Raw genomic sequence first — 16,021 nt, 5'->3', positions numbered from 1 at the left:
AATTAACACAAGTTGATTTTCATTTTTGTAAAATGAACTGACATAAAGGCAGAAATGTTATTGCAAATACATTGTATATAACATTATCAATATGAAATACATTTTTATCTTTAAAAGTAGTATTCAGCAATGTCTTTTCCACATGTACAATATTTGTACTCATAATTGGCTAATGTCAGTAAAGTCTTTATAATTTGGTCATTCACTTCAGCACAATGATGTCTCTATACTATAATATTTATCTATTACTATATTATAAGTCATACACTTCAATTTCATCATCACTCCTGCCTATAATCATCCTTGACATTTGCTGATTGCAACAAATGGCCTGACAATAGGCATTTTCATCATCAAATTTTACAACCTCACCTATCAGTTCACCATCCAATCCAAACTGTAGAACATTTTTGGAGTTTCTTCCACACACAAGCAGACTTCCTCTTCCTGTAAGGTAACTGTCATAGGCACCTTGTAACTGGTCACCATTAAATTTTCCAACAACTTTTCCATGATTGTCCAGTATAATCAGTCCATTATAACAGTCAGCAACATAAATCCTTGAACCATCCTCACTGACAGCTAGACTGCTGATGTTAGAGAACAGTTTCTGTCCTGATTGGTCCTCACTGAACTGCTTCAGCTTTCTTCCTGATACACTGTATTTATATACTGATGTTTGCAAGTCTGAAATTTACAGATTGCCACCAGCATTTGCTAAACCGAAACAGTGAAAGTCAGTTGTTATCTTGTTTGTTAATGTCATTCTGTTTGATAATGAAATGAAGTGAACTTCTTGCTCGCTTGGCAAACATACAGCAGCTTGGTGTTTATTGATGGAACAAACTTGCCATGGTTCTCCAGGCAGATCACAGTAGTCTATGACTGTATATGTGGAACTGTCTAAACGTTTCAGCTTGCTGTTGTTGTAATCAGACAGTAGTATTGTTCCATCCTCCAGAGTACAGGCACTGACAATATCACATCCTTCTATATCAGATTGAACTTTAACACAATATTTCTTGCTGCCTTTGACCTTAAGTAAAGCCTCCTGTTGAGTGCTACTAACATTATAATATTTTGACTTTTCATTTTTCTGACCTGAAACTTGTTTAACAGATGTGACTTGTTTAATCTTCCTAGTTTCTCTCTGTGTAACATTTCCAAGGGCAGGTAACTCCTGTAACAAAGCAGATAATCTTAGATCTGGTCTAAAGTCAATATCTTCTATCGGAAGCTGTGATTTGCTCACTTCAATGCATTTTTCGGCCTTGTTAGCTATATTTCTACCTTTTGTAGCATTTACAAAGTTTTGTGACACATTATTGTCAGCAGAGACAAGCTTGTCTCTTGCGGATTGTATGTTGGCTCTGTTTATCTCTAATATTTCCATTTCTTCTTCTAACTTGCTTATAAAGGCTTTGTATCTCACTTCTGTGTCAGTTACTGTGTTCTTCTCCAGTTCGTCAAGTCTTTCATTGATTTCCTTTCTAAACTTTCGGATATTTTCTAGTGTTGTAGCTTTTCTTTTCACAAGCTCTTGTTTTCCACGTTGGAAACTTTCATAATGAGCTTTGAGTGTTGTCGCAATTGATTCTAATTTCTTCAATGTGGTCTTCGCAGGGGATATCCTTGTGTTGCTTTGAAGAAATTCTGGTATATAAAAGATGTCTTGGCATGACCTGAAAAATAAAGAAAGCAAGTGTTACACTAGCTGTTTGTCGGAAAACCCTGTATTGTATTCATATACTGAGCCAAAATTAAAAATATGTTTGTTTGCTGTCTCCCTACCTACCCACATAAAATGCTGCGCCCCGAAAGTTTTTACTGGACAATGCTGGTCAATTTTTTTTAAGTTCCGATATGACAAGTGCCACATATATTTCAAGTAAGCAAATTAATAAGTAAGAAAGTTTAAATTGTATTATTTAATTTCATCCTTTTATATGACATACACTGATTTGTTTTATTTTTACAGCAGAAATATTCTGTAAGAACGATCATATACTACCAGTAAATGTATAATCCCCCCACCAAAAAAAAAAAAGATAGAATTGCCTACCTACCTACCCAACTTTAAATACCGGTAGTAGGTTCGGGAGACAGCAAACAAAGACTTTTTTAAATGTGGCCCTGTAGTTTGATCTCTACGTTATATCAGTCAGTTTTTCTGCCTATTCATAGAAATCTGACAATTTAACATTTAAATCTCATAACATCTTGACAACGTATGCCCTGCTAAAATTTGTCAATACTAATGGTTTTGACTGTGTCTATAAAGTGGTGACTTATGATCTATTGTCATGGTGCAGCATACAACATTTTATGGTTTTGACAGTACATGCCCTCATCTTACCTATGATCTACTGCCAAACATGTACCGTAACCTTTATCATTATGGTTTCGACACTAAATGTGATGACTGTTTCTAACATGTGATCTACTGTCATACATGTACCGGACCCATACACGTCATGGATTTGACATTATATATCTATATGGCGTTGACTATATCTTACATGTGAACTATACACAGACATGTACCGTAACCATTATTGTCATGGTTCTGACAGTACATGTCTACAAAGTGGTGTATCCAACCTGTGATCTACTGTCATACATGTACCATACCCATTATTATCATTGTTTAGACAGTACATTTCTATATAGGGGTGACTGTATCTTCCCTATGATATACTGTAATACATGTTACGGATCCATATTCAGCATGGGTTTGACTGTGTATGTCTATAAATTGGTTACTGTATTCCCTATGTTATACTGTAATACATGTTCCGGATTCATATTCAGCATGGGTTTGACTGTGTATGTCTATATAGTGGTGACTGTATCTTACCTATGTTATACTGTAATACATGTTCCGGATCCATATTCATCATGGGTTTCACTGTACTTGTCTATATAGCGGTGATTGTATTTTACCTATGTTATACTGTAATACATGTTCTTGATCCATATTCATCATGGATTTGACTGTGTACGTCTATATAGTGGTGACAGTATCTTACCTATGTTATACTGTAATACATGTTCTGGATCCATATTCATCATGGGTTTGACTGTGGATGTCTATATAGTGGTGACTGTATCTTATATGTTATACTGTAATACATGTTCCGGATCCATATTCATCATGGGTTTGACTGTACATGTCTATATAGCGGTGATTGTATCTCGCCTATGTTATACTGTAATATATGTTCCGGATCCATATTCATCATGGGTTTGACTGTGTATGTCTATATAGTGGTGACAGTATCTTACCTATGTTATACTGTAATACCTGCTCTGGATCCATATTCATCATGTGTTTGACTGTTTAAGTCTATATAGTGCTGACAGTATCTTACCTATGTTATACTGTAATACATGTTCTGTATCCATATTCATCTTGGGTTTGACTGTGGATGTCTTTATAGTGGTGACTGTGTCTTACCTATGTTATACTGTAATGAGTGTTCCGGATCCATATTCATCATGGGTTTGACTGTACATGTCTATATAGTGGTGACAGTATCTTACCTATGTTGCACTGTAATACATGTTCTGGATCCATATTCATCATGGGTTTTACTGTATATGTCTTGATAGTGGTGACTGTATCTTACCTATGTTACACTGTAATACATGTTCCGGATCCATATTCATAATTCATGGGTTTGACTGTGTATGTCTATATAGTGATGTCTGTATCTTACCTATGTTATACTGTAATACATGTTCCGGATCCATATTCATCATGTGTTTGACTATGTATGTCTATATAGTGGTGACTGTATCTTACCTATGTTATACTGTAATACATGTTCCGGATCCATATTCATCATGTGTTTGACTGTGTATGTCTATATAGTAGTGACAGTATCTTACCTATGTTATACTGTAATACATGTTCTGGATCCATATTCATCATGGGTTTGACTGTTTATGTCTATATAGTGGTGACAGTATCTTACCTATGTTATACTGTAATACATGTTCTGTATCCATATTCATCTTTGGTTTGACTGTGTATGTCTTTATAGTGGTGACTGTATCTTACCTATGTTATACTGTAATGAGTGTTCCGGATCCATATTCATCATGGGTTTGACTGTACATGTCTATATAGTGGTGACAGTATCTTACCTATGTTACACTGTAATACATATTCTGGATCCATATTCATCATGGGTTTTACTGTGTATGTCTTTATAGTGGTGACTGTATCTTACCTATGTTACACTGTAATACATGTTCCGGATCCATATTCATCATTCATGGGTTTGACTGTGTATGTCTATATAGTGATGACTGTATCTTACCTATGTTATACTGTAATACATGTTCCGGATCCATATTCATCATGTGTTTGACTGTGTATGTCTATATAGTGGTGACTGTATCTTACCTATGTTATACTGTAATACATGTTCCGGATCCATATTCATCATGGGTTTGACTGTGTATGTCTATATAGTGGTGACTGTATCTTACCTATGTTATACTGTAATACATGTTCCGGATCCATATTCATCATGGGTTTGTCTGTGGATGTCTATACAGTGGTGACTGTATCTTACCTATGTTATACTGTAATACATGTTCCGGTTCCATATTCATCATGGGTTTGACTGTGGATGTCTATATAGTGGTGACTGTATCTTACCTATGTTATACTGTAATACATGTTCCGGATCCATATTCAGCATGGGTTTGACTGTGTATGTCTATATAGTGGTGACTGTATCTTACCTATGTTATACTGTAATACATGTTCCGGATCCATATTCAGCATGGGTTTGACTGTGTATGTCTATATAGTGGTGACTGTATCTTATATATGTTATACTGTAATACATGTTCCGGATCCATATTCATCATGGGTTTGACTGTACATGTCTATATAGCGGTGATTGTATTTTACCTATGTTATACTGTAATACATGTTCCGGATCCATATTCTTCATGGGTTTGACTGTACATGTCTATATAGCGGTGATTGTATCTTACCTATGATCTACTGTCATACATGAACCGGATCCCCATTATCAGCATGGGTTTGGCAGTACATGTCTATATAGTGGTGACTGTCTTTAACCATTGATGTACTGTTTTACATGTAGCGCAAACAACATCATCATGGTTTTGACAGTACATGTCTATATAGTGGTGTGTCTTACTTATGATCTATTACCATACATGTAGCGCAGCCCAATTCATGGTCTTTAAAGAACACGTCCACACAGTGGTGGCTGTAGTTTACCTAAGATCTACTGCCATACGTGTACCGCACCCGTCATCATGGCAGTTATTGGAGACTGTTCTTACATGTGATCTACTGTAATATATGTACCAAACCCAACCGTTTGACTGCACATGTCTATATAGTGGTGGCTGTATCTTGCCTATGATCTACTTTCGTATATGTACCACATCCATTATCAGCGTGGTTTTGAGTACATGACTATATAGTGCAATACATATTTCAACAGATGTGTTAGGTATAAGCATGTTTTCATATTCTTAGTATTCTGAGTAAAACATTATACGTTGGCCGTCTGGCAAATAATTTGTTATTGTCAACCCCCGTATATACTCTCATGTACCATGTACTGTCAAAATAAACAGTAACCTGTATACTAATTATTGCCATGTACATGTACGGTGAAACTAAGGAGTATCGTGTACTGTCGAGTACTATGCACCGTTAATTAAGTCAAAACAAACAATACAACGTACTTAGCTATAGAAAGTACCGTGACTTTTAACTATTAACAGTGTCATGGATTATCAAGTATACTGTAACCAGGAAAGGTCGCATGTTCGATGCTAAGTCGAGGTGAATTTTGACAGAAGACAGAGTGTCATTCGTGCTCAACCTTTGTATGTTGTGGAGAACGTGCTAGTCATTTGCGGAGAATAGGTCAGTCCAGAATAGTGGTAAACTGACCTCCGTTATATATCTGTTAAAGACCCAACACGACTCACAAAAACTTCATGAAAATCATTCTTATAATACAGGTAATACAACTATACTACAAGTCTTCAAGTGGACAATTTAGGCCCTTCCTAAATAAACTTTATCTGCAAACTTTTTCAGTCAATCTCTTTTCAGCATAGTTTTAAGATTATACATGAATAACTATCTTACACTGTTGAAACAAAACGAGATTGAAATTTAACTAAATACACTGATTTATGTACATATTACTACATTGATTTCAATAAAATGTTCTGACATTAAACACATGGCCTTGGCCGAATATATATCACTGTCAATTTGAAACAAAATTCTTGTATATCTCATATTTTTCATGCAAATCATGTATAATTACCATCATGGAAATACAAAAGAATACAGTTATTTTGTGGTGCCTCTTTAAACCCATCAAAAAAAATAGAGCTATCACTAAAGCTGATGAATGTACCGCCCGCATGCACTGACACAGTACGTTGCAGTTTGACGCATACAAGATTGCATAATTATGTGGACTGTATGTATACAGTATAGTAACAAAAAAACAAAGTCCCATAACTATGCAGAATATTTATCTAAAATAACGTAACATGCACCGTGCACAACTAGGGTTGGTACTGATCACTTATGTGAAGTTTCATTAAATTGTGTGCAAGGGTTCGGAAGATTAGGCGCGCACAAGATTGCATATGCAGACTGTATGTACATAGTATGTTAACAAGAAACAAAGTCCCATAACTCTGCAATTTTTGTTGTTGAAAGAACCTAACATGCCCCATGCACAACTACTATTGTTACTGATCACTTGTTTCATTAAATTGTGTCAAGGGGATGAGGAGAGATGGTGTGCACAAGATTATGTCTATGTATATAGTAAAGTAACAAAAAACAATGTCCCGTAATTTTTTTTCTGAAAGAACTTAACATGCCCCACGCACAACCACTGTTGTTACTTACTTACTTACTTGTGTGAAGTTTCATTAAATTGTTTCAAGGGGATGAGGAGAGATGGTGCGCACAAGATTGTGTCTACGGACAGACAGACGGACGGACAGACAGACAACCTGAAACCAGTATACCCCCCTCCCCCTTACAACTTTGTTGTCGGGGGGTACAACAAACAGCCGATCAAACAGATATAACACTTGGCACATTTCAGTGCGGGCCTAATCTCACCGGAAGTTTTTTACAATGGGAAGGATCTTGCGTTTCCTGGGAATCGGGTTTTCCTTCCTTTGAAAAAGCTTTGACTGTACGATTTTTTGCTTTGAAGAGATGAATAGATAACTTACAGAACGCTGAAGATGTCTATTATAATTACCATACCTGTCCTATGCTATTGTTTGCAGTACAATAATAGCATATCCGTGCATATCGTTAATGACAAACCACAACCTAGTTACATACATTTTCTCCCGCATGACATTCGTAAACGTACCTTAAATCTAATGTTTGTAAACGGTAGTAAGGTATGCTTAAAGAATTTCATTTTGGACAGATTAAAAAAAAAAAAGAGCAGAAAAATAGCATGTATGGCCAAAGTTTTAAAGAGAAGCATATTTTAAGAGGGTTGGGATTGAATTTACGAAAAATGCATGCAGTTTGTAATGTTGATGTTCATATTGCATACATTTTAATAGATATCTCAGTGTACATCAAGAATTTTGTGCTTCGATTTTATTTAGAGTTACCCTTTTCCAAATTATGTAACATTAAGTCCCTAGTAGCGTTGTATGTACTCTAGTATTATCAAGTATTAGAAACTAGTTATCTTGTATGAAAACAAATCTCAGCTATCTTATCAAACAAATAAAGTTGTTAAACTAATTATCTGACATTTTAATGCTATGTTTAGTCTAAAGATCTAAGTCTGAATTTTTAGCAACCAGTCATATATACTCGCAGGACATTGTAACAGTATTATAAGAAAGTCGACTGTGAGCTTTGGTTTCTATATTTGCTGTTCATGTTACATATTGGAGATCTTGTGTTTACAATTCATTTTATTGTTTCATTTTAGAAAGGATTTTATTACCCCTGCCCCTAGTACATTAACACAAAATAAAAATGGATTTTCAAGTCAACAGTTCATTGAATAAAACTATCTACACTTTTCTTTTAATTCTAAACAATGCATTGTTCGGTTTACAGTTGTAGGTTATATAGCAGTAGTTCGGTAAAAAATATGCTTCCGTGGTGTAGGGTGTAGTCGAAAGAAGACCCTAATAGATAGATCCTATTCTTTCCATTTTTCGCGTAAACCGGGAGCCAAATGGGCATTATTTCACTAGCGGAATAGATTTTACATAAGATAAGACACTTTTCATGCTTATATTCTCTCGAGTTGTTTACTTGAAAACGAAAGTAGGGTGTTTATTCTACGGACCGCTTTCTGAAATGCAGCTATATGAGGGTACCTCACTTCAGTTGACTTGCATTTCAGTGCATACTATTCAACGTCCCTTTTTCTTTTCGTTTTCTTGAAGCAAATGCATGGATATCTTGTGGAAAAAAGGTCTACGACGGAGTGAAAATGTAGAAACTGTATCAAAATTGATCTAAAGTAGCTGAATTTTATAAGAAACAAAGAACAATTTCTTTTATTGGTCTATAGCCTATTTATAACATAGTACATTGTAGAATAAGGATATTTTGCTGAAATTTCTTTTGTTTGACAAAGAATAAATAGATTCTTATTTGCCCTTGAAGACCATTGCAAACGACTTAGTAATTTATAATCATTTAACTATTGTTTAAATTAATATTAACTTCAGTTTTCTAGGTGAAGAAGAAAATGGTCTTTTTTAAGCATTTTGCAGATGGTTTCTTTCGCTATCGGAAAGACTCGAACATTCTTGTATATTTCCTTCAATTCTTACGGAATTTAAGTTTCTTAACGGTAAAGACTGATTTCTACGAAAGACCCGTGGTGACATTGCAACTTCATTATTTCACGCTTTCTGCTTCATGATTTCACGATTTCCAATTTATGAATTCACGAATTCACGATTTCTTCTTCCTGATTTCACGATTTCCACTTCATGAATTCACGATTTCATGATAAAATTTCACGATTTCCACTTCACGAATTCACGATTTCCACTTCACGAATTCACGATTTCACAATTTCCACTTCATGAATTCACGATTTCAAAATTTCCACTTCATGAATTCACGATTTCACGATTTCCACTTCATGATTTCACGAATTCACAATTTCACGATTTCACAATTTCACAATTTCCACTTCATGAATTCACGATTTCACCATTAAACTTCACGAATTAACGATTTCACCATTAAACTTCACGATTTCACGAATTCACGATTTCCACTTCAAGAATTAACGATTTCTCGATTTCACGATTTCATAATTATTGTACAATTTCACTTTATCGTGATTTTATTAGTCACATGACTAATGTATGACGTAGAAAACCGCGGGGGATATTCGCTACATGTAAGATGGCGTGTTATATAATTGTACAACCAGGTTTAGGTACTGAAAGTGAAAACTGGCCGAAAATGCCTCAACTGATGAAGAAATAGACTTACAAACAATACATTTAGAATGCATTATTGCTTAAAATGTGAAATTGTTCCAGTCCCTTTTTTCGGTTTTAGTAAGCTCCTTATCTTTGTGCTATTAAATGAAAAGCGATGCATCTTATTCACATGTAAGCTATTGCCACCTGCTGTGTAAATGGTATGCAAACTGAGTTGATCAAGAGTACGGCCTTACCACGAGGGCCGTTTAAAACGTAAAAAAGCGGCCTAGACGTTACAGGCGTGGAAAGGATATACATACAAAATATAAATTCAATCCATGCAAGCATTCTCTTTTAAATGAACAGAAACCAATGTGTCTATGGACGGAAAGACGGATTCCAAAATAACGGACTGACGGACGGACAACTGCAAGGCTTAATGCTCCGTCGCCATAAATGGCGTGGGCATAATAAACATACTTATATATTTTGGAATTGTCTAAAACAGGAAAGCTACTTGGGCATCTTAATTTGTTCATACATGTTTTAGTGTTGAAAGTACCCAATACTGTGTTGGTACAGGCACCAATATCCCTCCCCAACCTCCACACAGACGTATGCAGGAGTATAAACACATCCTCTGTAACCCAGACCATTCATTACGTTTACACTTCATTAAATGGAGAGTAACGGAATGGATAGGCCAAATAGAACAAGTGAAATCAAGAAATCATGAAATCGTGAAGTTTAAGGGTGAAATCGTGAATTCAAGAAGTGGAAATCGTGAAATCAAGAAATCGTAAAATCAAGAAATGGTGAAATCATGAAATCGTGAAATCAAGAAATCGTGAAGTTTTTTTTCGTGAAATCGTGAATTCATGAAATCGTGAATTCATGAAGTGGAAATCGTGAATTCAGGAAGCAGAAATCGTGAAATCATGAAGTGGAAATCGTGAAATCAAGAAATCGTGAAGTTTTTTTTCGTGAATTCATGAAATCGTGAATTCGTGAAATCGTGAATTCATGAAGTGGAAATCGTGAAATCAGGAAGCAGAATTCGTGAATTCGTGAATTCATGAAGTGGAAATCGTGAAATCATGAAGCAGAAATCGTGAAATAATGAAGTTGAAATGTCACCACGGGTCTTTCGTAGATTTCTTCTCACCTGATAAACTTCACACTGTACGGATTTATAAATTAGTGGACGCTCCATAATATGTTTTTGTTTACAGCCATTAGTCAATTTTAGACAGCTTGAGGATCGAAAATCAAAATTTCAAAAAGAAGAATTTCGAGTTCGCACCGAATCTGGATCTTGCTCGAAGCTCGAAACTGAAATGTTCAGTGTTTTATTCGAGTTAGCATTGAACATCGAGTCTGTCGAAAATGGAGATCTTAAGAAACTGATTTCGAGCTTGAATTAAATTTCGAGCGTGTAAGAAGAAACAACTTCAAAGTTTCAAAACGTTGAAATTTGAGGCAGCATATTTTCGGCAAGTTAGAAGTAGAAGATCGAAATTCAAATTTTCGAAAGGATGACGTTGAATTTCGTTGACACTGAATTTCGCACAACCTGGGAAACAGAAATTAAAATAAAAAAAAATCTAGTCAATCGGCATTTTAAAAATTTGAATTGCGATCTTTAAATTGGCTCTTAATTCAATACCTGCTCGATATTCAGATTGAAAATTTGACTTTCGTTTTCGAACTTGTTCGACATGCAGTGCTAGATTTTCGAAACGTCGAGCGAGCTTGTAAATAAAATCAATGCAAGATCGAAATTCAGCTGTTTCAAAAGTTAGTTTCACATTCAATCCTAGCTTTCAATTCGATTGCTTTGAAAATTCGAGCAGGCTTGAAATATAATTATACTGGAAATAATCTATTTAGATTTTTTAAAACTTGAATTTCGATATATCCGATCTTGCACGATTTTTAATCTTTGAATTATGATCTAGAGCAGATCGCAGTTTCAGTATTACATTGCAATTCAGCTTTACAAAATTTGTACGATTTTCGAGCTGGCTCGACACTAATTGCTTGCTCGATATTTGACTGTAAAAAATCAGTCCCAATCTTTGAACAGGCTAGATCGAAATTCTACTTTTGGAATATCATGAATTTCAATCATTTAGCTGGCCCGAAATTAAAAGCTATTTTGAAATTACGCTCCGTTTCCCTCCCTATCGGTTTCTTTTTCAATAACGTAGAACAGTCTCGCTAAACTTATTATCGGATTTTGTGGTGATTTTCACGATAGGTTTAATTTCCCATATTAAATGCAAAACTGAAATATAGTATAATAAGTAGCACTTTACTTGATTGAAATATAGATATATAAAGCTATAATTATTCGAGATATACCTGTATAGAATGTAATGAGAATGTACTTTTGTAACACACTGTATATATAATGGTGACAGTATCTTACCTGTGATCCATAACCGCACGTAGGTCATACCAAACATCGTCATTTCTATGACAGTACATGTCTACATAGTGGTGACTGTATTTTACCTGACAGTGCGATCTACTGCCATACCGGTACCGCACACAAGGTGTTCATGGTTTTGAAAGTACATGTATATAATATTGTAGACTGCATCTTGCTTTACCGGTACCGCATCCAACATCGTCATTGCCTTAACAGTACATGTGTATAATTTGTTAGACTATATCTTACCTGTGATCTACTGCCATACAAGTACAACAGCCGACATCATCGTGGTTCTGACAGTACATGAATAAACATGTATTATAGTGGTAACTATTTTTACCTGTGATCTACTGCCATACAAGTACCGCACCCAACATCATCATGGTTCTGACAGTACATGAATATAGTGGTAACTGTATCTTACCTGTGATCAATTGTCATACAGGTACCGCACCCAACATCATCATGGTCCTGACAGTACATGAATATAGTGGTAACTGTATCTTACCTGTGATCTACTGTCATACAGGTACCACATCCAACATCATCATGGTTCTGACAGTACATGAATAAACATGCATTATAGTGGTAACTGTTTTTACCTGTGATCTACTGCCATACAAGTACCGCACCCAACATCATCATGGTTCTGACAGTACATGAATATAGTGGTATCTGTATCTTACCTGTGATCTACTGTCATACAGGTACCACACCCAACATCATCATGGTTCTGACAGTACATGAATATACATGTATTATAGTGGTAACTGTTTTTACCTGTGATCTACTGCCATACAGGTACCACACCCAACATCATCATGGTTCTGACAGTACATGAATATAGTGGTAACTGTATCTTACCTGTGATCTACTGCCATACAGGTACCACACCCAACATCATCGTGGTTCTGACAGTACATGAATATAAATGTATTAAAGTGGTAACTGTATTCTACATGTGATCTACTGCCATACAGGTACCGCACCCAAAATCATCATGGTTCTGACAGTGCATGAATATACATGTATTATAGTGGTAACTGTATTTTACCTGTGATCTACTGCCATACAGGTACCACACCCAACATCATCGTGGTTCTGACAGTACATGAATATACATGTATTATAGTGGTAACTGTATTTTACCTGTGATCTACTGCCATACAGGTACCACGCCCAACATCGATCATCATGGTTCTGACAGTACATGAATATACATGTATTATAGTGGTAACTGTATTCTACCTGTGATCTACTGCCATACAGGTACCACACCCAACATCATCGTGGTTCTGACAATACATGTAATATACATGTATTATAGTGGTAACTGTATTTTACCTGTGATCTACTGCCATACAGGTACCACACCCAACATCGATCATCATGGTTCTGACAGTACATGAATATACATGTATTACAGTGGTAACTGTATATTAACTGTGATTTACTGCTATACAGGTACCGCACCCAACATCATCATGGTTCGGACAGTACATGAATATATTATAGTGGTAACTGTATCTTACCTGTGATCTACCGCCATACAGGTACCGCACCCAACATCATCGTGGTTCTGACAGTACATGTCTATATAGTGATGACTATGTCGATCACATCTTTCTGTCGGTGCCATAGGTTGATTCTTGCCGGAACGTGACCGTGCCTTGATTGATCTTGATGGAAACTTTCCTTTGCCAAATATCTTGTGTCGTTTTAGTAATGGAACCTCGTCATGAACATTCACGCAGGTCAAACAATAATAGTCCCCACATTCCACACAGTATTTTTCTGCTTCTCTATTTCTACCTTTTTGCTCACACATAGTACATAGTAGATCAAACGTTTCATCATGCAGCACGTCAGTATTTATACTTCCTCCAAACGCCATTTTATTATGATTTTACACTTTTTGTTTTCGAACTTAATATTTTTAACAACTATATTCAATTTTCATTGTTCGTTTCCAATTATCTTAATAACCACCATGTGTATGGATATCATATGAACATGTTAGATAGGGTCTATGATAATCAAACTTATACTGCTGACCTATTGATAAGCGTTTAAGCATAGATAAAATGAGGATTTAAAGCGACTAACTCACACATTGTGATTTGTGATTTTTAAAATAATTTATCACCGAAAGGCACAATGCCGCCACTGTTTCATACATTTACTTGAAACTTAATGGTTGATCAGTTTCTAGTTTCCAGAATTACGGGGGTTTTCGCAGTTTTTCTCATTCACATTTATAAACCACTGCAACGATTTACTTTTGTTAACATTGATAAATACAGAACAAGACGCGACAGTATTTTTAGACACTATCATCATGTGGGCTGCAAACCAAAACTGCGCATGCTCATATTTTACTTCCGTCACTCATAAGAGCGCTTATGTATAGATATCGCACAGTATTATGGCGTTTTGAAATGTAAACAAATAGAACTATTCGTATTATACTTTTTCGCCGGGAGTTCGATTCCCAGACCCTTGAAAAATTTGTTTTTGAAACTGTATTTAAAAAATATTTTCCGACGAAGTTTTAGTTTGAAAACCAACAAAGCGGGAAGAAAACAACACTTCTAACCCCTTTTCCTGGCATGTTTTCATTTTTAGCCAAAATTCATTCTTATCCCTGATTCCAATCATCATTACTAACTGAATAAATAACAATATACCATTTTGTTGTAAAAGCATTTTTGACGTATCCTGATTTGAATATGTGCGATGCGATATTCTATTATTTCTGTAGAAAATTGATGTGCTCTTTTTGTGTTCTATGCATGAACCAAAAAAAATATAGGTGAGTGGGTGACTTTCCTCGGGTACTGAGAAGTGCTCACGACATGACATATCATATATTGCAGAAAACCGTTTTGCCATGCATAAAAGCACATTTGCTATTCAGAAATATTTTTCTTTTTTATAATGTTTCATTTTGTCGCGTAAACTAGTGTACACGCGGCTAGGTAGCACATATCGTATTGTCTTTCTGGCGACCGCTCTTACACGATACAATGAATCATTTTATTTTATCTTGCAGCGCGCGCCAATAGCCAAAATCAACATTTTTGTTAATGGCGTGATTTGGATATGTGCGAAATGAATTATTCCATACTGACAAAACTTACGCCATGAAATATGCATCAAGTTTTAACGCCGACGGCTAAATCGTAAACATTGGCAGTAACTTTATGTTTAGCATCAGTTCACGAGATTTCCACAATAATTATACACATCAAGTTGTCTATCCAAACGCTGAACGGAACGGAAGAAACGGGGAGAAGGATTTATACAGGTTCTAAACGTAAAGGCAATTGCTTCGTTCTTTCATTATCACCGTTTATTATTATCAAACTATTTGAAAGAAAAAATGGAATGCAATGTATTTACTTCCTTGTCAGTGACAGATCAATGTATAAAGGGAACTAACCCGGAATATTATATTGTAGTTATAAAGAAAGAGATACTCTAACTAGCATACTAAACAATTTTAACAAAATTGCAATTAGTTTACAGTGTTGCATACTTTTCTAAATTCCAATGTTCAGTCTTCTGTAAAGACCACAATGGGAAATGAAAAAGTGGTATTTGTTAACAGGTGGTTTCATAACACTGGTAAGCTTACACTACTAATATATCAACGGGAACTGTACGAGAAAATAGTGGCATATACTAACAGGATTTTCAGTTATGGCATTTATTCAGAGATGGTCTTTAACATGCATTTGACTGAACATTTTGAACATATTTTTCTCTTTTCAAAATACTGCGAATAAGTCGGTAGTAGAAATAGTTGAAACAAAACAAAGCTTTAGCGTTTAACTCGGGGAAGGTATTATATATTTATTTGCGTCATTTAGACACATGTTCGTCTCAGCTTACTGTCTAATCCAACAGAAAATAATATCAGGGTAGATTTCCCAGTGTTTTCGTGGGTGGAGTTTCAGAAGCATGTGCAATATTTTTCAATATTAAATTTTAATGGAAGATTTGTGCATTGACCTTTTATATATTCCTTTAACGATTACAACAGCAATTTGTCAGGGCCGTAAATACTCTGTACTTGTAGTCGTCGTCAGTGTTGGTTTTATTTCTGGTCCTAAG

At 35.5% G+C, this 16,021-nt stretch overlaps 1 protein-coding gene across 2 annotated transcripts; it reads right to left on the bottom strand.

Annotated features, from left to right (window-relative positions):
• Positions 1-654: 654 nt before the first annotated feature.
• Positions 655-13,824, bottom strand: LOC128549051 (uncharacterized). 2 transcript variants are annotated; one of them, XM_053525104.1, is made up of 2 exons: positions 13,438-13,824; positions 655-1,682 (listed from the first exon to the last, which is right to left on the bottom strand). In XM_053525104.1, exons 1-2 carry the CDS (start codon positions 13,797-13,799, stop codon positions 695-697), a joined length of 1,350 nt encoding a protein of 449 aa, XP_053381079.1. In that variant the 5' UTR covers positions 13,800-13,824; the 3' UTR covers positions 655-694. The 2 variants fall into 2 exon arrangements, with proteins under 2 accessions (XP_053381079.1, XP_053381080.1); XM_053525105.1 differs by lacking the exon at positions 13,438-13,824 and adding an exon at positions 12,770-12,831 and having other exon boundaries at positions 680-1,682.
• Positions 13,825-16,021: the final 2,197 nt, after the last annotated feature.

The sequence above is a fragment of the Mercenaria mercenaria genome, chromosome 15, assembly GCF_021730395.1.
Source record: "Mercenaria mercenaria strain notata chromosome 15, MADL_Memer_1, whole genome shotgun sequence".
NCBI classification, from domain to species: domain Eukaryota; kingdom Metazoa; phylum Mollusca; class Bivalvia; order Venerida; family Veneridae; genus Mercenaria; species Mercenaria mercenaria.
The sequence above is the reverse complement of the archived record's forward strand: the minus strand, read 5'-3'. Positions and strand labels throughout refer to the sequence as shown.

What these genes read in the sequence shown, in the direction of transcription:
- LOC128549051 (XM_053525104.1), bottom strand. Translation starts at nt 13,799, where the DNA reads ATGGCGTTTGGAGGAAGTATAAATACTGACGTGCTGCATGATGAAACG. An exon ending in TGTATGGCGGTAGATCACAG is followed by an intron (nt 1,683 to 13,437) that starts GTAAGATACAGT and finishes TTTATTTTTCAG; the next exon opens with GTCATGCCAAGACATCTTTT.